This window comes from Triplophysa dalaica, chromosome 6 (assembly GCF_015846415.1).
Source record: "Triplophysa dalaica isolate WHDGS20190420 chromosome 6, ASM1584641v1, whole genome shotgun sequence".
NCBI classification, from domain to species: Eukaryota; Metazoa; Chordata; class Actinopteri; order Cypriniformes; family Nemacheilidae; genus Triplophysa; species Triplophysa dalaica.
Genome location: NC_079547.1, coordinates 4949612 through 4972329, shown reverse-complemented (window position 1 = coordinate 4972329; position 22718 = coordinate 4949612). Strand labels below are relative to the sequence as shown.

The 22718-nt window shown below is 38.1% G+C and overlaps 1 protein-coding gene across 4 annotated transcripts in view; it reads right to left on the bottom strand.

Moving 5' to 3' along the window:
* dlgap4b (discs, large (Drosophila) homolog-associated protein 4b) overlaps nt 1–22718 on the bottom strand; it is a 79766-nt gene that overhangs the window by 19515 nt on the left and 37533 nt on the right. For all 4 annotated transcript variants that reach the window (XM_056750479.1, XM_056750480.1, XM_056750481.1 and 1 more), the window contains exons 2-4: nt 6478–6527; nt 1415–1900; nt 416–1194 (exon numbers count right to left, since the gene is read on the bottom strand). In XM_056750479.1, coding sequence (XP_056606457.1) covers nt 416–1194; nt 1415–1838 — 1203 coding nt within the window. In that variant the 5' untranslated portion in view covers nt 1839–1900; nt 6478–6527. The remainder of the gene's footprint in view (nt 1–415; nt 1195–1414; nt 1901–6477; nt 6528–22718) is intronic.

Genomic DNA, 22718 nt, shown 5'->3' with positions numbered 1-22718 from the left:
TGTTGTTATTTAATATAATAAATAAATAATAATAGTCTTGCCCCGCCTACTCCACTACAGTAATATATTGTATAATGTAATATAATATAACATATTAGGGCTGTCAAATCGATTAATCATGATTAATCGGTTCCTAAATACAGGTCTATGTTTATATAACATGTCTGACTTCTATTGTATGGAAACACAACCAATTCAACTCAAAGGGGAACAGGGGTTTTCTGTTACTAACATTTTTAAAATATTGTCTTTTGTGTTCTGCAGAAGAAAAAAAGTCATACAGGTTTGACCTGACAAGAGGGCGTGTAAATAATGACTGAATTTTCATTTTGAAGGTGCACTATTCCTTTAAATCTGCTCTAAAACTGTGTTATTGTTTTATGCCATCAATTCATTCAGCTCTGTGATTACTCACCGTCCCTCGAACCTGCAGAAAATGGCAGCCCAGGTCCTGTTGTACTGATTTAGACTTCAGTAAGGTACGATCCAGAGTGGCCGAACCTTTCTGGCACACTTGCCTGGTGGGCCCTAATGTAAGCGTGGACCAGGGTCCCCCTTTACCAAAGTTCCCATCAAACATGGCCCCTCTCCCTCCTCCTCCCCCACCACCAGGACCCGGGAGTGCAGGGAGCGCCTTGTGCTTCAGGTCGCTGTTGCTCTTCGAAGATTTCAACGTGTGCTCACTGATGGTGCTGTAGCCTTGCATGACGTACCGGGACGCCACTTGGCCATCCGGCCCAGACCGGGTTCCCCCCGCCGACCGCCCCAAAGTCATCATGGCCGCGGGGTTTCTATAGTTACTGATATCGCTGTCCAGGTCGTCAGAACTCCAGTATCCGGACATGTTGGAGCGGGGCCTCCGTTTGGCTGTTCCTTCGCTCTTTGCCCGGTCTTTGCTTTTGCTTCGTCGATGCTTGTCATCGCTGCCGGACGGTCTGCTGCTGCGTCCGTTCACGTTACCCTTAATGGCAGAATTTTCGAGCGACTGCGATTTTGCGAAAAGTTTCTGGACCGAGTGAACCAGATAGCGTATTTTTCCTGGACTGTCTGTGCGTTGTTGTTGCTGCTGCTTCGTTGTTGTCACCGCCGTGCTACGATGGAACTGTAACGTGCTGAAACCATCTGGTTGCCCTGGCAACTGCTTCTCAAACTGGTCCAGGAGGTTCGGTGGCAAACGATTCATCTTTCCTGCACCTGATGACAAAATAAAAAACTTGGATAAATTCACTTAATTCAGTAAAAATTGTTGTTAATAATTTATTATGAAAACATTCAAAACTCCAGACAATGCTACGTACTTAACTTATAAATCAACTTTTACTTTTTTGCCATGGCTAACCAGTTTTAAAATCTACATCAAGCTTTCATAATATTTCTTAAAAGTTTCTCAAAACTGTTCCCACTAAATACCCACCAGATATAGTGGCGGATCCACTGGTGATCATAGCGGTCCGTCCCACTCCAAGACCCATTCCCATAGACATGGACGTGCCTAGCGTCCCTGTGCCAATTCCCCCGATACTGTCCCCCGCAGAGTGCCCATACTCTCCCTGATCAAAGTGCGAGTTGTAGTTGATCCGGGGGAAGGTACTGCTGGAGGACAGCTGGTTGTTAAGGGGCATCAGGCAGTCGGGCGGAAGGCCTCCAGGGTTGGGGGACGGTGAGAAGTGGTGGGGGTCCAGGACTCCATAGTGGTCCATGGCTGCTGGCAGGAGAAACGGAGTGTGAGACAGGGTGGAGGATGCAGAGGGTGGGTAGAGGGAGCCCAGGTGACCGGGAGAACGGGGCGGCTCGCAGTCGGACAGATGACGGTTGCGTTGGGGGGTGTAGCCTTTCATGGCAGAACGGGGCAACGCCCCCCCGCCCTACTTCAGGAACATGATGCCAACAGAGAGACACCCTGGAGAGGACCACAAAAAGAGAATAGTGAATGAAGAAGCATTTCAATGAGACTCGATCAAGAGACTACAATACTAGACTGACTTAAGAAGTAAAGTATAGTGTCGCTATTGTGTTAAAATGCGTTTGATAGGTTTCATTTTGTTCAAAGTTTAATTAACTATGCAAATCATTAATACTAAGTATGAGAAATTGTGACAGTTGCGCTTGACATAGCAAACAATCAAAAATGAAGTCATTGCTTCTGTACAAGTATTTTCAACCAATAATCTACTCGGCAAGAAAAACATGTATTGCACTTAACCAGAAAATGTCCTTTTGGGCATATTTCCTGCAGAATGCACGCAAACACACACACACACACACACACACACACACTACATGTCAAGTCATTCTGTCCTTTAGGACCAGTGTGTCATCATTTACATAAACAATCCTAGAGTCAAGATGTATGTGCTATGACACAGTTTTTCCAAAACCAGTTTCTCTCTCAACTCATGCCAATATTGTGCGCACAGACGGGCTTCATGGAGGTAAAGCGGATTGATGTGCTTGAATGCCCAGACAGACTGTGCCATGCTGTAAGAAAGAGAAAGAGAGAGGAAGAGAGAAAAACAGACAAGGATAGAGAGAGAGACACCCTGACTTTGCTGACACGCTAATTCACAGGGATTTAAAACCTTCCACCAGTATCTAGATGTTGAAAACCACTGAGAGACGTGCCGAGCTATGAATCATCATTCATCACACGTGTAGTTACACCTGAAGCAGAGACGCCTGTGAGCAAGACTCACAAAAATAAAGCAATGTGATTTCTGGAAGAAGTGGCAGACTAAAGACGTGATTCAGGTGAACAGAAAAATCCCTAGAACAAAACAACCACATGAGCCCAGAAATGAAACAGGTGCACAACAGCAGAGATAATCATAAAAGGCTAAATCTTAGCAGACAGAAACAAGAAACAGAATATGTTAAAGTTGGTAACCGAAGAACAGCGGTACACATTTCATTGATTTTGTGTCCATATAGAAGTGAATGGGTAACACCGTTGTTCGGTTAGTAACTTTAACATATTCTGTTTCTTGTTTCTGTCTGCTAAGATTTACCCTTTTATGTTGATCTCTGCTGTTCTGTCACCTGCCTCATTTCTGGGCTCATGTGGTTGTTTTGTTTTAGGAATTTTTCAAAAGTCACGTCTTTTGTCTGCCACTTCTTCCAGAAATCACAAGAAATATTCTGTTTCTTCTGTCTGCTAAGTCAGACAGGTTTGAAATGACAAGAGGGTTAGGAAGTGATGACAGAATTTTCATTTTTGGCTGAACTATCCCTATAAGCAATGTTTTCTGACCAATCCTCATTTTTTGATGGTTTAATTATCATACAGGACACACTTTAGAAATAAACGCTGTATCTACAGACTGTACATTACTATTATTATTGCTATACTGTATGTCATAATGTGTTTTCTTCATTTTTTTAAAAGGTGAATTAACACATGAGGAGTTTTGTTCCAAAAATTAGATAACTCATAAAAATCTAATCATATTTTTATCATGTCATGTTTTTATTGTGTTAGTCAGCTGCATGTTTTTTATGTTATTATGAACTGAAGTTTGATTGACATTCATAATTTTTTTTTAAAACAGTTTTCATTTAAGTACATGTTTTTGAAGAGTTTAATTGCAAAAACAGATCTCTTTATTTTATATATGCAGTAAACACATGAACTGTTCACCCTTTCCAGTGTGAAGTCATCTTAAACTGTACCCTAAAATTATTATCATTATTTATTGAGCATAAAAACACTTCTCACCATGGAAACAAAGGTTGCTCATGGATTCTGACAGCAGGGGGTGCCAAAACATAGTTCAGGACCAAAAAAAAAACAATTTAACCTTCCACACATTTTTTCTCTGCCGCTCAAATATAAATTATTACTTAAAACAGTACAAGATTATTATTGCAACACTTAAGGAATATAGCCATTTAAATTAGCCTTCAAAATCACTCCTCTGAACAGTATATTACAGTACATGACTCCTTCATGCTTTTTTAGATTACTCAGTAATTTTACAAATTTAATAACACTTACATTAAATATACAGATAACATAAGAATAAAACAGTTAATATGCTTTTGTTGCTAGCCCAAGGTGTTCGTTATCTAAAAATATCTTAAAATGCGAGCAACAGCACAGAAATGCCAAAACATTCATCATGTTCAATAAAAGCGTCTCAGTCCTCAAGATATACCTTACCTACAGGTTTAAAAGACAAATCGGCAGTGTTTTATTAGTTATGAATTACAGACCTTCAAGTGTCTACGGTCTGGCACTCAAAAATCAAACCAAGCCTTCCATCTGGTCTCTTCATGGCCAAAAAACCCATTCTTACACATTCTGATCACAGGATGCAAAAATGACCCTGCACTGTTTGTGTTGTGAACTGTTTGCCACTACAGTACAAACCCACACACACGCACACACACACGCACACACACACACACACACACACAGACACACAGACACACACACTCGTATGTTTTATTATCTCCGTGGGGACAGTCCATAGGCGTAATGAGTTGTATACTGTACAAACTGTATATTTTATCGCCTCCCCGTAACCCAACCCCTAAACCTAAAGATCGTAGAAAACGTTTTGCATTTTTAGATTTTCAAAAATTATTGTTCTGTACAATTAATAAGCTTTTGTGCCCGTGGGGACCTCAGTTTTGGTACCTATGACACGAGTCCCCATGAGTTGGTGTGCATTCAGGTTTAGGTCCCCACTAACATATAAAAAACAAGTCCACTCACACACACACACACACACACACACAATCCATGTTTTATGGGGGCTTTCAATAGATTTTTTCATACTGTACAAACTCTATATTTGATCCCCTCACACAAACCTTTCTGCATATTTTTTAGATAAATACCATTTTGTTTGATTTATAAGCTGTTTTTCCTATTGGGGACAAAAACATGTCAAACATTACTGGTATTACATTGATTCTACATTAAGTGCCCACACTGTAGGGTTTACCAGGACCAGAAACACACATGCACACACACACACACACACACACACACGCACACACATGCACTTGACTCATCAAGTGAACGCATCAATTTGCCAGAGCAACATTTCAGTCACACAGAGGAAACCCATCTGTTCCACTCATTCCCCCACACTAATCTCTCTCTATCACCTCTTTCTCACTTTCCCTCATTCTTTCACTCTCTTTCCTCCAAACTCCATCTCTCTTCTCCTGAGACAGAGAAACAAAGACCCTACCATCAGACAAAAACACAATAACAGACATCTGCTATGACAACTGCATCTGATGACAGACACACATACGGAAATACAGACTGATATACTGACACAGACAGACAGACAGACAGTTTGTGCACGTGTGTGTGATAAAGTCTGAAAATAACCTTGTCCTAATTACATTCTATACCACTGTCGTTTGCCTTATTTCCACAGCTATAAATGTATTCTCTCTCTCTCCCCCTCTCTCTGTCTCTTTCTCTCGCGGTCTGTCTCAAATACACATATAAACAAACATTAACAAAAAAATAATAAACAGTCACGTGAGGATTCTCAGGTCGCTTTCAGGTACCACTACAAACAGAATCTTCTTTAATTCAAGTGTTTTCTTGGACTGCAAATTCCTGGATGCAGTTTCGTGAGAACTCAATGTTCTTATCTTATCTAACATGACATTGATAACATGACAGGCCTCATTACAAGTCTCTTCCTATTTTAATTTGGGAACAAACTGTTAAAATCAGCAGGAAATCCTTTAAACAGTTTGTTTGCTGGGAGCAGCCGGCAAATCCACTAAATCTTCACCAAAGAGCTGTTTGTGTTTGTATGCACAACTAATACAGCGTCTAAGATCTGTGTGTGTTTGTTTATTCTGTTTACTGTATGTATATGTTTGTACATTTTTGTACAAAGTGTACAAAGTGTTTGGCTTACAACCACCGAGCAAAAACCTCATTTATTTTACTCAAAAAGAAACCAATTGCCTAATGATGGAGTATAACACAAGGTCAAAAAAATTACTTTATTGAGGAAATAATGAGCTTTTTCAGAGACACCCTATTTGCATAATGCGATCGCTTTGGGAATTAATATGAAATCTAAATTTTAAAGTCAAGGTGAATAATTTGAATGGAGATTGGGAGCCTTGGAGCGTGTGGTTTAGTTAAAGACACAAGAGGTCATGAAATTTAAAGACAAAACATGCTAATAAGCTCAAATACAAACCAGGCTCCGCCCTCGAGCAGTGATATCATGCATAAATATAATGTAATTATGTTATTATGTTAATAATGTCATTTTGGGCAAGACCTTTCTTTGACAATTTTCACTTGATTTTGGTTTTATGTGTGTGTTAATCTTTTACAAAAATTGGTGGTACCACGGTACAGTGAAGTTACTAGATGGTACAGTAATACAATCTATAGGCCATGGTACTGAATGTGTGTATTGCTTAAATAAATTAAGAACATTGTATTACTACAGTTCTTTTTTGGAAGGGGTTGTTAGTTGCTATACTTACATTTGTAGGTCATTCTAATTCTGTGCACCAAATCCAGCAGTAGAAATCTCCTGTTAAATCAAAACACAGACATGTGTCACCAAAATATATGTAGCATAAATTAATACATATCTAAAATCATGTTCATAAAAGAACACTAGTCTTGGCATAAACTCGCCGTTTTGGAATATGTTCAGAGGTTGAAAAAAAAACCTTCTGAGGCAAAAACTGGAGTGTGAGGTGATATAATCAGTTTTAACATATTTATCAATCAGCTCAACTTCATACATATTTAACATGACATCACAGTGCCTTTAAAATTTAATTGGCTAAGAGATCGTGACCTGACTAAGATGTGTATCTGAGTTGTATGTTTGTTAAATTAAGATTACTCTCTCCCCAGAACACATGCTCTCTTATGAGAGAAACCACCACCATCTACAGTATATTTATGGGGTTATTTATAGGATTATAGTAAAAAATGTATATATGAAAACCACACACTAGTGAGCCACAGAAAACCACAAAACACATATGGAGACCAAGCACTTTTAAAAATGAAGGTGCTTCACAGGGCCGGCTCCAGACATGGGGAGGGGTGGGCTAAGCCCACCTAAACGTCTGTCTTGCCCATCCAATGAAAATATAAAATAACACCAAAAATGGCAGTTCTTTTCTATTGGCTCCAAAGTTCATTGTCAAGTGTAATAAGATTCATTCATGGAAACGGAAATTAAACAGAAGTCAGTGATCGTTCAGTGATGGGGATTGTTCTTAGCCCACTTTATAGGCTTCTATTTATGTCCAGTTTACATAATCGCTTTATTAATGCGTATCAGTCAAACAAACGCAAACAATTACTATATAAAAGGCAATAATCAACAAGAATTTTTTTTGATTAAATCTCTCAGTCTTCTGTAATGAATGCGTATTATTTATATTTATAACATCAGAAATCATTTAAATCCTGGATGTATTGCAGTCATATATGCAGTGTTGTTTAGTTTTTTTTGCGAAGTTTCTGTTTTAAAAAAGCAGATCTTTTCTGTTGTTTTGACACGTTTTTTTCATTTTTGAAATTTGGGAGAAATGTTGTCAGAAATTCACAGAAATAAACAAAAATTATCACATTCTTATCAGAAAAAAAACTCTCTCTTCATCTTCAAAAGATCTCTTCATTTTTTTCCGAATATACAGTGTGTGGTTAATGCCCACCTAGGATATCTGCTAGCCCAGCCTTTTGCACCTGGCAGGAACCGGACATGATGCTTCACGATATTATAGAAGGAACATTTTTGGCTGAATGGTTCCATAAAGAACCTTTAACATTTCTATTTCTTGTGGTAAAAAAGGTTCTTTAGTGGTAAGTGCATGGCACTAGCAATGCCAAGGTCATGGGTTCCATCCCAGGGGATTGCACATGGTCAGAAACAAATGCATTGTACAATGCAATGTAAGTCGCTTTGGATAAAAGTGTCTGCCAAATGCGTAAATGTAAAAATAGTACAAGAACCTTTAAGTAAATATGGTTCTTTAATGGAATCGCTGAGAGGAAGCTTTTTATAGAACTCTTTTGAGTTACCTAAGTGTAGATATACAGGAACTCTTCTGAATTATATAATAAACAAGAATTATTAGAGATTTTTATTTCTTTTTTTAATTTTTAAAAAAGTGAGATACATGATAAATAGGAATAACATTATATGTATTTTATTATGTGGGTATTATATGGGTGAACTATTTTGTTTAAGAAGAAACTTCTGCTTGATGTGAACCTTAAATAACTCAGTTTCTTAAAGAAAAAGGTGCCAAAATGACTTTGCCACAAAATTGTTGTGCCAAATGTACAGAAAGGTTTTTCTTAATGGAACCAAAAGGTTCTTCTATGGCATTGAAGAACGTTTTGAAGCACCATTTTTAAGAGTGTACAGCGTTCCAAAGCACCTTTCAGGAACCTTTATTTTCTGTAATGTAATGTAGTAAGGTAACTTATATTACTAATATACAGTATTTTGCCTGAGTAAATTCAACTCATTAATATATTTTTATTATTTTTTTAGGCACATTATAAAAGAAAGATTTGAAATGTTCAGAAGAAACCCATTTAGCAAATGACTGACAACCACAACTAACACAGTGAATTTAACAGAGACGGATCAAATCAGCTTATCATCATTTGATTGCCTGTCTAAATACTGCTCTGTGTCTGTGTGTCTGTGTGTGTGTGTATGTGTGTGTGTCCGACCACATTCCTAATTAATCCAATCAATCATCTCACAGACTTAATTATGCCACGGATGCAAAAATGATTACAGGGTCAATATGAAGATAGGACAATCCCAGCCAAGACAACACACTCACACACGGACACACACAAACACACTAAAATGGAGATGTTTAATGTTTTAAATTGCGTTAGATTCAGATATTTCTCTTTCTTTTTGTGAATAAGCTTTTATTACCCTTACAAAACGACCCTAAATGTGGACTTGTTTTTAAATAAACCAAATTACCATGACTACAAACTCCCTGCTGTTGTTTAGCTCATGTTATGTACCTCTTGCAAACCCCTTGAACTGTCTAACTGTGTTTCTGTTTATAATGGATAAGCTCATCTCCATGTTACAGAGAGACACGCCTGAATCTGAAGCCCCATGGAGTTTCATCTGTCTCTTCGCTCTGATGTTTCAGGCTCACGACATCTGACGGCAGCTCGAATACATCACTATATACATTTTACATTGAGAAAACGGCGTAGAAATTCTCTTCAGAGTTCTCTAAAAATAGCCACAGAATGAATATTTGAAAGCATCACACATTATTTGCATATTGTATATTACCCCTGAATATTTCATTGCATTTGTCAATTCTGTTAAAGGTCTGAAAGTTTAACTAAGACTGTTTAGTAAAGCAGGACTGTAATGTCCTATTGGTCTGTGAAAGGTAAAAGAGACAAGGGTTAAGCCTGAGAGCTTTTAACCACTTACAGTTTCAGCTCAAAGCTCTTCACTCCAAAGACTCTCTTCACATTTATTAACCGGGAAAAAAGCTGATTAGCAGGATTAGAGCTTTACCCCAGAGGAAGAAAACTACAAAGAATCTACCACTTCGGCCCATCTATTCTAGATGCCCTATAAAGTATCAGATGTCGACTGTCAACTCATCTACACTTTATTCTAGAGTGCTTAAATTCAGAGGACTTTAATTTTTGTCTGAAAATATTTTGCGTGCGGAGAATTTATGCACAATACCTTCTCGTTCCGTGAAGCTAATCTGTATCATTCTTCATCATCTTTTACTTTGATCATTCAGAATTTCTTTTCCAGAGTTTGCAACAAAGTAGTGAAACCCCTGCTGTGTACCACAGACGGCCTCCACAACAACCCACTGCACTCCTGCATTCATCAAAGACTCACACTGACATGAAAGAACCTTCTGCATCTCTTCGTGACCTCATACCTTCTGATTTCCATCACAGCATTATGACTGACCTTCTTTGACCAGTTTTCTGTCACATCTCATTTCATTCTACAGAAGTGGATGGGACCGGAGAAAATCATCTTTCACCCTTCTGGTGTCTGCAAATATAGCCTGGCTTTGTCAACAGTTCTGGAATGATGACTTGTTACAAATATGGTCAAATGCAAGACAGTGAAATAATGTTAGTGTCATTTAAATTCCAGAATGCAGCGCCAAGAATGTTCTTCAATGAACCGAAGAGAGCACACGTCACTCCTCTTTCATTCAAATTCAAAGAACTCGATAATACAGACGCATGTACCCACAAGATCTCTAAGCTCTGCAAACGAACAACGCTTTGTTACATAACATCCCAAAAAGGGAAAAATCACTCTCACGTACCTACTCTGGATCTGTTCCACATTTGTGGAATGATCTGCGTGCTGCTACAAGATCAACAGACTCTGTAACCATGTTGAAGAATGGGCTGAAAACACATGACTTCCGTCAGCAACTGACCGATTTGTTTTGATTTCTATTTATTTTCTACTCTTTCTATCCTTAAAAAAAAACCTAGCTTTGTATACTTTGGTAGGCAATATGAGACTTTTGCTATGTGATACTTACTTTTTGTTCCAATTGCTTCTATTGTTTATCTCATTTGTAAGTGGCTTTGGATAAAAGCGTCTGCTAAATGACTAAATGTAAATTACTACAGAAAACAATTTTGACGTGTGCCTCAGTAAAAAAAAAAGCTACAGTTGTGGACCAAAGTGATGTCCAGGTTTTGCCAATTAACATCTTTGCTCTTTTCAACTATTTTATTAAAGATACATATGAACAAAAGAACACAATCCTCCCTGGATCAATCGGTTGTGCACCATTTTTCAGTTTCTCCTGTAACACCATTTTGGTCCAAAAAACAATTTAGCAATGGGCAGTAGGACACCCAGAGACCTACTGACCATCTGATGAGGACCGCACCTGCTGAACTGACCAGCGCTGATCTGATTGGTTGGCTTCGACACTATTTCTGGGGTTTGAGGTGCATAGGTTTTATGGGTCCATCTGGAAACAAAGCTGTGTTTACAACTGACGGCAAAATACTACAGTAAGCAATTACGAATAGAAATCATTGCCAAAAGAGGCATTATTATGGTTATTGAAGGATGATTCATCTGCTCCTATACGTGACCTAAAAAACTTTACTTTCTCTCAAAGTGGGCGGTTTTGGGTCAGAAGATGCAATGTGGTCTAGATTTCATGGGCAGAGGTTTGGCTGTGACACCAACCAAACTCTACGCAGGTCTGAAGAAGCCATCATTAGATTCTGGTAGCGTGGAAGGTTTAATGGATTTTAAAGAGAAAGAATTACATATCTATTTATTCTGAAGAGTCTCTACTCTAATCTCATTTGGGATCCACATCGGTCTGTCAGAGAAAATTGAGTGAACCGAGGACAGCTGGGATATGCTAACAACATGAAAAAAACATAGATGACAAAAAGGATAAACAACATGAAAAAAAGAGACACAATGATTGTCATGTCTGAAGCTTCATCTAAAGGGATTAGATCAGATTACAAGGAGCACAGACACAATATAACCATCAAAATGTCCCTTCAGTAAAGTTTCCTGTCATCTCCAAAAGCATCTAATAAAATCTAATGAAAATATAAATTATCTTGTTTTTTGATTTGAGTCCAGAAAGACAAAACAATCTACTGAGAGTATCATTAAACTGAAAACAAAAGTTTTGCTTCTAATAACAGGCAATAACACAAGGTCATATAAAAAAATAAGCAATTGTCCAAATCGATTTCAAAATACATGTCTACTTTATAAAAAAAAAAACACACAAATGTGTGTGGCGTGTATATTTACATGTATAATACACAAAAATAAGTATATATTATAGAAATATGAGTAATTTATATTCATACATAATATAAATTATATTTCAATTTTTTTATATATATTTGTAGTTTACACATGTGTGCATGTATACAAACATATAAAAAGACATGACACACATAAAAAAAAAAATAATAATAATACATCGCGAAATCAATTCAACAGCACAATTTTTTGGTAAAATATCAAGTTTAAAAGTGTTCAAATATCCAGTATGGAATATTCTGAAAGTCATTCTTGTTCTGTTTCTAAAGCAGTCCGAATAACAGCACTTGAAAACAACCTCCCGGTGACCCCACACACAAGTGAGAACAGTCAGACTAATAACCCAACAAAGTGACAATGTCCTACAGCATCCGTCATACAGTATATGCTATACTGTAACATCCAGCTCAGACTGCAGAAACAGTATCATCCTCAAAGATCAGACTGTCACAAAAGTGCTGTTCAAGGCACTGTGTGGATTATTATAAAATACTGTGTGTGTGTGTTTAGTGCTGTGGGCAGCCGCATACACTCATCTCATTGGATCCAACATGATTTAAAGGCCTCTAGTGTATATGTGGACATCCAGAGCTGTACATAAAATAACTGTCAACCTTCCCTCCTGGTATTCCATCTAAATCTCATCTCTTCTCTCAAGAGACCGTAGTTCAAGCCGTTGCTTCTCTTATTGCCACAGGAGAATCACTTTCTCGCAGCATAGACTTCCACGACTGTGTGTTAGGCTCTGCTGTAAGCGTAAACACAATTATCATTCTTAAATTACAATTAACAACACCAGTATGGCAACAATGTTCATGGGAAGGTAGATGCCACGAGGTGAGGTGAGACAAATACAGTTGAAAGAAAAAGTATGTGAACCCTTTGGGCTTACTTGGATTTCTTCATAAATTGGTCATAAAATGTGTTCTGATCTTCATCTAAGTCACAACAATAGAGAAACACAGTCTGCTTAAACTAATACCGCACAAACATTATAAGTTTTCATGTTTTTATTGAACACAACATGTAAACATTCATAGTGCAGGGTGGAAAAAGTATGTGAACCTTTGGGTTTAATAACTTGTTGACCCTCCTTTGGCAGTGTTACGTCTGTAGTTATTTAGCTGTTAATTGGTCTAGGAGTTTAGCAGACATAACACGGAAATTACTATAGTTGTACCTGTGGGTCAGTGGTAGTAACAGAAAGACAACAAAAGAAAGGACAGACAACCAGTCAGCAATTAAGTTACACAAATTTAATTATAACTCGTAAGATAAAGTAATAGAATGATAAAGTAGATATATACAATATATACAAAGTAAAGAAAATGATGATAATAATAATACATTTTAATCCATAAACAATCTGGTGGAGAGGAGGGAGTTAAAGAGTGGTGCTTAAATCAAAGAACAAAATATACCCAAAAGTAAGCTAACTAATATCAGGGATCTAACTGACTAACAACATAAAATGTAGAAAGAAACATCTTCAGCGTACAAGACGCTATAACTAAATTAAACTCACTAACAAAACTAAACATACATTTTAGCACCACTCCTAATTCTAGTGTGTCTAATACATAGATACTTACTCTACGTGCATAAATGTAGGTCGCGACCTGCTTACCTGACTCACAACCTCTCCCGCCAAGATAATTGTTTTAGAGCCGGTACAACGGCTGAAGATTCCACGCGCATCTCCATGGCGAAATGGTCAAACACACGAGCACACAAGCAAACACCAACACGAACAACAAAACAAGAGAGCATTGATCCGACTACAAACAGCAAAACACCGTAAAGCCCAAAGCACGGACCAATCTCTCAGAGTGATCTCGAACGAGGAAACAGTCCTCAAAGAGCGTGCACTCTGCCCAAACCAGAGTCTGTTTTAACTCTGCCGCCATCCATTTTTAAAGCACTCGTAAGCCGCTCTGTGACTGCCAATTGGTGGAGCGATCTCTGACGTCAGAACCCCACACCCGCAGATTGACAGGTGGATCAGCCAATAGCTTCCAAAATCTGAAACAGAATACAGACACACATACGCAGCTATGCATTGCCAACAAAATGATATAAGAGCGTTCGTAACAGGCAGCAAGAACCTCAAGCAAACGTTTCCTATAGTTGCAGATCAGACCTGCACAACGGTCAGGAGAACTTTTGGACCATTCCTCTTTACAAAAGTGTTTCAGTTCAGCAATATTCTTGGGATGTCTGGTGTGAATCGCTCTCTTGAGGTCATGCCACAGCATCTCAATCGGGTTGAGGTCAGGACTCTGACTGGGCCACTCCAGAAGGCGTATTTTCTTCTGTTGAAGCCATTCTGTTGTTGATTTACTTCTATGCTTTGGGTCGTTGTCCTGTTGCATTGTCCATCCTCTGTTAAGCTTCAGTTGGCAGACAGATGGTCTTAAGTTTTCCTGCAAAATGTCTTGATAAACTTTGGAATTCATTTTTCCATCGATGACAGTAATCCGTCCAGGGCCTGAGGCAGCAAAACAGCCCCAAACCATGATGCCCCCTCCACCATATTTCACAGTTGGGATGAGGTTTTGATGTTGGTGTGCTGTGCCTTTTGTTCTCCACACATAGCGTTGTGTGTTCTTTCCAAACAACTCAATTTTGGTTTAATCTGTGCACAGAATGTTTTGCCAGTAGTGCTGTGGAACATCCAGGTGCTCTTTTGCAAACTTCAAACGTGCTGCAATGTTTTTTTTGAACAGCAGTGGCTTCCTCCGTGGTATCCTCCCATGAAGTCCATTCTTGTTTAATGTTTTCCTTACTGTAGATTTGTCAACAAAAATGTGAGCATGTGCCAGAGATTTCTTTAAGTGTTTAGCTGACACTCTAGGATTGTTCTTCACCTCATTGAGCATTCTGCGCTGTGCTCTTGCAGTCATCTTTACAGGACGACCACGCCTAGGGAGTGTAGCAACAGTGCTGAACTTTCTCCATTTGTAGACAATCTGTCTTACCGTGGACACATGGACATCAAGGCTATTGATATACTTTTGTAGCCCTTTCCAGCTTTATGTAAGTCAACAATTCTTGATCGTAAGACTTCTGAGAACACCATTTGCTGAATCAGCACAAACTACAGCAGCTCAGATATTGTCATCGCTACCTCTGCCATAAATTTATGAGTAATAAATACTCATTATTTAATAGCAATCGCAAATTGTCTACTCTGGATGGATATTGGCCAATCATTTTATGCTTATAGATGCAATAAATCTTAACATGCAATAGCTTCTTTATGGAGGTCTGCATGAGAATCTGAAACAGTAATATACAATAACAATAGAATATGAGGCCTGTATTTTCTCTGGTTATAATCTGGAGATTAAACATTTATCATAAAAACATTGTTTTTAATGCTCTTAAAGGTTCACCTTTAAAATGCATGATAATATATTTCATTATTCAGAGTGATACCTACCGATACCAATTCCAATTCTTAAGATTCTGAAGATTAATATTTCCTCTTATTCTTAGCTTTATGAATGCTATAAATTAATTCTATGGCTACTATTTATTGATATATTAGATTTTCTATATAGAGAGCACAAATTCTTTACATTTTCCTGTCCTCTTTCGATCTAAAAGATATATTGACCCTGATCATCATCTGTAAGCAGAAAAAATTGCGGCTTACAGTGTGAAAAATTGCTTTAATCGACTGATACGATTATTCGTCAAAATATAGCTGCATCTCTAGTTCACTATATTTAATAAATCTATGAAATGGTCACTTACTCTTTCTCACTGTACTTTTTATAAGACTACAAACATACTATATTCATTTTATATGGTTTCACATCTGTATTTATAAACACTGCTTGTTATTTAATAAATTATTTAACATATCAAAATCAACCATATTTCATATTTTTCCTGCTATGAGGTCAACACAGGCCCTGGTGAGTTCAATATTCGTAAGAGAAGTGAAAAACAAAACAAGTGAAATGTTTTAATAAAAAGTTACTTGCTATACTAGAATTTATGAAAAGTGAGCTACACTTTTAGGATGAAAGAAATGAAAAAAAAATGAAATGAAAAAGAATGAAAAAAAAATACTGAGCCACACATAAAGAAGAGCCACACAACCTGGATTCACACGTCTGGAAGATGGTGAATCACTCGTGAGCAAATGAAAACTGAATTGAGGAGGAAAGAAGATAAATGCATCCAATCAAAAGCTCTCTGAGTTTCAGCAGTAGAGCTGGCGTCAACCAGTCAAAAGGAGTTTTGGGCAGTTCTGATGTCTATCGAATTCTACATAGTCCAATAAATGAGCTGCGTTCAACACTCCTGTTGCATTAATCTTTTTCGATGAAGTCTACTTAGAATGTCAGACAGAGTTTCATGCACCAAAAACATTTTTCACTTTCTACCTGCTCTATGAACATTTGCATTAAAATGATTGATTTTGCTAATCTTCTGAAAAAACAAATTTCTTCTAGCTGACCACACATTTAAAGTATGCCTATACAAAGTACATCAAACTTATTTTAAAGAACAAGGCATTTTTCTTTATAAGACAAAGAATGGTAACAAATCACCAGAAGATTACAAGCATAACAAGAGAAGTGCAGATATGTATTACAAAGAGCAGAAGTGCTTTATCGTATTAGAATGGAGTTGTCTTCAGCTGTGATATCAGTTATAAGTTTTCCACACCATTACTGCATAACCCAAAGAGCTTCATTGTTTGGAAGCAAGTCTAGACTAGGGGTGTCCTCACCTAAGGATTTATATATTCGAATCAGAATTGTCACGTCTTGCCTATAGTGGACTGATAGTCGAATCGCACACGTGCAATTTCGACTATCAGTGCATGCATGTGGGGATGACTACAGATTGTTAACAAGGGTACATCGCAAAGTGCAGAACATTGATGCATTGATGCACCAAAAAACATTAATTTACAGAATTTGTTTAACAGAATATACCTTTATAATAAATACAAATAATAGGACAAAATAAGCCAGATTCAAGGCACAATGTGCAAAATAAATGTGTTTAGGCTGAACGTCTGAAATGCAGGGGAACAAATATTCAAAACACAAGATCCATCCATCCATCCATTTTCTACCGCTTATCCGGGGCCGGGTCGCGGGGGCAGCAGTCTAAGCAGGGATGCCCAGACTTCCCTCTCCCTAGCCACTTCCTCCAGCTCTTCCGGGGGGACACCGAGGCGTTCCCAGGCCAGCCGGGAGACATAGTCCCTCCAGCGTGTCCTAGGTCTTCCCCGGGGTCTTCTCCCGGTGGGACATGCCCGGAACACCTTACCGGGAAGGCGTCCAGGGGGCATCCGGAAAAGATGCCCGAGCCACCTCAGCTGGCCCCTCTCGATGTGGAGGAGCAGCGGATCTACTCTGAGCTCCTCCCGAGTGACCGAGCTTCTCACCCTATCTCTAAGGGACAAGATAAAGATAGTAAAACTTATGGATATTTTCCTTAAAACATCACGTAACAATGCTGTGCCACTTACTAGACCAGATCTCTCCTCAAAACTATTTTCAAAACTACTCGAAAAATGTCCCATTTCTTAACATCATAAATAATATTTTTGGCGGCGCAGTGCGTGCCCGTCTGCTACACCACTGCCCAAAAAACCAAAATAGCATTATCCCCATTGCATAACACCTCTACGAAGATTCGACTGTGAGATTGGTAGTCGAATTAGGCTCCTCCTTTCGAAGCACCGAATCTTCGACTATTCGGGGTCACCCCTAGTCTAGACCAGCCCGGCTCATCTGCACATTCAACACTCCACAGAATTACTCACAATGAAAGACAGCCCTTGTTGCTTATGAAGGAATAATTCACCCAAAAATGACAATCGTGTCTAGTTGACTCACCCTTATTTCATGCTGACCCTATGTGACTCTTTTGAAAACAGGAACAGAATTTTGGGCAAAACCTCAGAGCCACTGTTTGACATAAAAGTGGATTTTACCGCTAATGTCAGTATACAGAATATTTCAAAATTACTTAATAAATAATAATTCAATTTGTATGATATTTGGAAGAATGTCAGAAACCAAACAGATCTCATCCCCCATTGACTCCCATAGTATTGATTTTCCTTACTATGACAGTAAATGGGGGATGAGATCTGTTTCTTTCAAATATTTTCGTTCTTATAAAGAAATGTAGACCGATGGTCAGTAAATGATGACAGAATTTTCATTTTTGGGCGAACTGTCCCTTTAACTTCTAAACATCTTCACCTCATCCAAAGCTTAGGTTTAATTCAGACCTCCACAAATTCAATATTGGCATGACACGATAGGTCACATGACGTATGACAACCAATAGCATTTGACAACATCGGCGTTGCATGTTCAACAACAAAAAAACACAGACCATATGGACTGTAAAGGTGATTCATAAAGAATAAAAAGTGGTTCATAAATATTAATATTTAAATATTTCCTAAATGACAACCATGTCTTGACCAATCAAAGCATTTATTAAAGTATTGCACCCTTCAATCAAAGATGAATGCTTCTCAAAATGGCTAGTCAATATTTCTTCAAATGATGACGCTGTTGTATTTGGCAACAGTTTCCTTCATTGCTGCCAGTTCTTCATCAGAAAAATTGCCTCGGGTTGTTAGTTGCTGTCTTCCCTTTAGCAATATTTATAGCCTGATAAATCAGTAATGTTGGGCAGTAAAATCGTGAAGAGAGCTCCATCTTTAGTAGACCACCATCATGTTAGTCCATACTTAACAGCACAAATGACTTAGCAGAAATAACATCCAAGCTTCTAGCTGCTTGTCCCAGTTTTAATGTGAGTTTTCATTGATGGATCTACACAAGAAAACCTACAAAAAATCTGTAGAGCACAGCATGATGATGACAACATTCACTATTCATGTAACAAACACTATCCTCTTAGCGCCCAATAAATTGTGAATGACAGATGTGGTGAAAGTGGTTAGCAGATTGGCTAACTGTGATAATTTTCAATCAACCAGGAAGTTTCAGTTACACAAAAGAATACGTAGAACCTTTTCCTATAGACAAACACAGAAATAAACAGTCCCATGAGATTTTAAGGTCGACCCAGGCTTTACACAAGTCCTACTTAAAGCTGATATATCGACTTTTCCAAAGCCACAGAGACGGGTGCGAGAGATTGCGCTGTGATGCTTGGACCGGGTTTGTGATGAGAAGACGTAATGTGAGTTTTGGGTCAGTGGTCTGCTCACCAGATTACTCATGAAAGCACCTTTGCCGTTCTGAATAGTGCATGAATGAAATTAGTGCATTAATCCTGCACGTCTCCAGGCTCCGACATGCCCTACTTTTCCAAACAGAGCCATTCAGTGCAATCCTCCCAGAACTAATAGGAATGCAGAAAGAAACATGGTGTGGGAATTCTGGGAATGTTATTTTATTTAAGGTCAAAGCTAGTTTTGTATAAACTTGGGACCCCAGGAAGCGATACATGTAAAGCACATTTTTTTAGTCTCAATCAACAACTATACAGAAAACAGTGAGAAACAATCGAGAAAATCTTATTGCAGGTCTTCATGGTCTTCATTGTGTGCGCTGTGCATTTTCATTGAGTCTCCAGGGTGTTTCTATAATAATGCTGGATTCTGTGTATCTTTGGAGCTCCAGCTGCGCTCTGCCGGCCTCCTGTGGGGTGGAAACCAAAATGGAGTCTGAACAAGACTATTATCGAGTCTATACCACACTCATCCTGTGTGTAATACAACCTGCACCACTCTCAGGACCGAATGCAATTCACTGTGATGAACCTCAAAAATATCTCAGTCTCGGCAGCCGCTACCTTCGTTTCCTCTGAAGCTGACATTAAAATAAACTTTACTAACGGTAAAATACATTCATTCACAGCAGCTCTCAACCAGGAATTCCAAAGGGGGACACAAAATAAAAAAAAAGTCGTTCTAAACACTGCTAACCAATGTAAGCCGAAAATATGTATAAGAATTTTTTTGTCGTTGTTCTGTAAGCAACATTCTTTAAAACATTGCTGTTAGTGTTCTGCAGAAAAAAGGAAGTCATACAGGTTTGAAATGACAAGGGGTTTAATTTTTGAGTAAACTATCCCTTCAAGCTATAACACTGTAGATCAGAAAGCAAATCAGAAGGTAAGTTATAAAAAATGGGTTTGTCAGAAAATTCAAAATTGAAGGAAAAATTTGATGACAGAAAAGGAGGTATTCCAACTTTTATGGTGAAATTTGACAAGTTTATAACATTTTGGTAATTTGACAACCTTATAAGTGTAAAAACTGGAAATAGATAAACAAATCAGACAAACCCGCTACATCGAAAAAGTAGGTTTTCGGGAGATTTTTCAAAATGGTGGGAACAATTTCACGATTAAATTTTTTTAAAAATTCCTGTAAATTTGAATTCCTCAATTTTCTTATAATTCTATGCTATTTTGAAAACCATATACGTAATAACACGGTAAATACACAACAAAAACAAAAGCTCTGTCACTTAATAAATAACGCATGCTTGACTGTGTTGTTGAATTGTGACAGACATGATGGGAAAGCCAAGCCGTATGTTCTTCCTTCACCAATTTAACTGCTAATAACTCCACAGTGGATTTAATTACTGAGCTCAGAAGAGAATAAACCACATGGCCGATGCTACTGCCAAATATTCCACATCCAACTGCTGTTGGACTTTAAACTTCACATGCTGACAGCTGACTCATGCTTAAGAATGTAATCAGTGCCGGAATGACATTTACATTTTTGCATTTGCTTCACGCTTTCATCTAAAGTGACTTACTGTGCATTCAAGCATACAATCTATTAGTACGTACATTACCAGGGAATTAAACCCTTGACCTGGGTGTTGCCAGCTTCATGCTCTACCAGTTTAGGTACGAAAATGTGTTGCCAGACTCAGCTGTGACTGCTGAAATTAGGGTTACTGCATACTTTTCTGGCCAAACATGATTCGCAACCAATTAGACACACATATTCATAACTTCAGCCAATCAGAATTATTTATGCAAATAACTGCAGACAAATAATCAGACATGAAAAGAGATGAACAGCAGCAGTGGGTATATGGGTCAGCACATTAAAAAAAGCACAGAATGTTCAAACTAGAAACATTTCCTTTTCTGACTGTTCAACAAATGTGTTTCACTTATTCTGAATCCTGTAAAGCTTTACTGAACATGCATAAATATGTGTATATTTTCCACACAATCATGAATAAGCAGCAGTGCTGTGCTGTAGGACTCAAGTCATTTTCTGTGGTCTCGGACTTGTCTTGGACTCACTGGTATCTGCACCTGTACTCAGAATTTTCTAGTTGGTCTCGACCGAGTCCGACGATATTTTCTCCTTTAGTTTGCTTTAGTTGGACTTTTGACTTTCATTAAGTTAATTCTCTTTCCTCTTGGAGTAGGTTACTTTATGTGACGGGTGTCAAGCTTTTAAAAAATATGATAAATAATACTAAATGAAATGATACTAAATGACTGATTTGAGTGTTCTGGTTCACAATACTAAGATACTGTGGCAATTTAATCTGTCACTGTGATACTGTGCCTCCACATTTGTATTTTGGCACACTGTTATAATAGACAATGTAAATTTTACCTTAAAACACAAGAATCAAGAACCCAACTAAAGAAAACACTGATCCCAATAAGGATGTTTGTTAACACTTCTATATTCTTTCAACAATAATTGCGGTTCCAAATTGATGTTGATTCAATGCAGTTATCACTGACGAGTCAACAAGCTGAGAATGGGAACATTTTCCATTGGAAGCCCAGAATTTGATTGTTACACTACAATAAAAAGAAGGAATATCTGAAGTTGCACTTCGTGAAATTTCTACACCTAAAATAAATAAATGACCTTATTTGATCCGTATTTTGATCATTACAAAAAAGTATTTGGTCTTGATTTTTGTAGAGGATTCTTTTCAACTCAATGTTCTCACCCACTATTAAAAATAAAGGTGCTTAGAAGGTTCTTCACAGCGATGCCATAGAAGTACCATTTCTGGTTGCACAAGGAACCGTTCAGAAGAACCATCTCTTTCGAACCTTTTCTTAATCTGAAGAACCTTTTTTTCCCCACAAAGAACCTTTTGTGGAAGAGAAATTTTGTGTTTCGCAAGTGTAAACAAAAGCCCCTCTCCTATGACGCTCACGCCAAGAACAATACAGGAAATATAAAGATAACATTTTATAATTCAAACTAAATTTAATTGAAAAATGGACAACAAAGATCCAGACAAACAAAATTTCATAAAACACCCTTACGAAGCAAAAATAGAGTGGAATACAAGGGAAAATATGTCATCATACATTACCAATAAATGTTGGAAACATGTGATTGTATTTGTCATTATGTGTATGAAAGGCGTTCATGAATTCCATTTATATTATTCAATTATATTTTAATTTTAAGTTAATAAAAACCGCTGCTCGAGGGCGTACGATCAAAACAACAATGTAGCATGATGACACTGTGAAGGAGCGTGGAATGATGGCATCTGTTCGTTGAATTCAACTCCACCGCTGATGGCCATCAATCAGACGGGAACGAGAAATCATGTTAGCGGGTGAGGTAAAGTAATCAAGTATTATAAATGCTGCGTATAATTGTGGTCCTGCTTGCTAGACGCTATACACTACTTCCGCAAATGTCTGTGCAGTCTCTACATCAGTAAAGGTGGTAACAATAGCCGGACTGGACACTTATCTGTGCAACTGGCTGGTAGATTTCCTGACGGAGAGACCTCAGGTAGCGTGGGTTTACAGTAACACATCCAGTATCATCACACTGAACACGGCGGCCCCCTAAGGATGTGTGGTTTAGCCCCATCCTTTACATACTTCTACAGAGGCACAATCGAGAGGATTCTGACTAGGTGC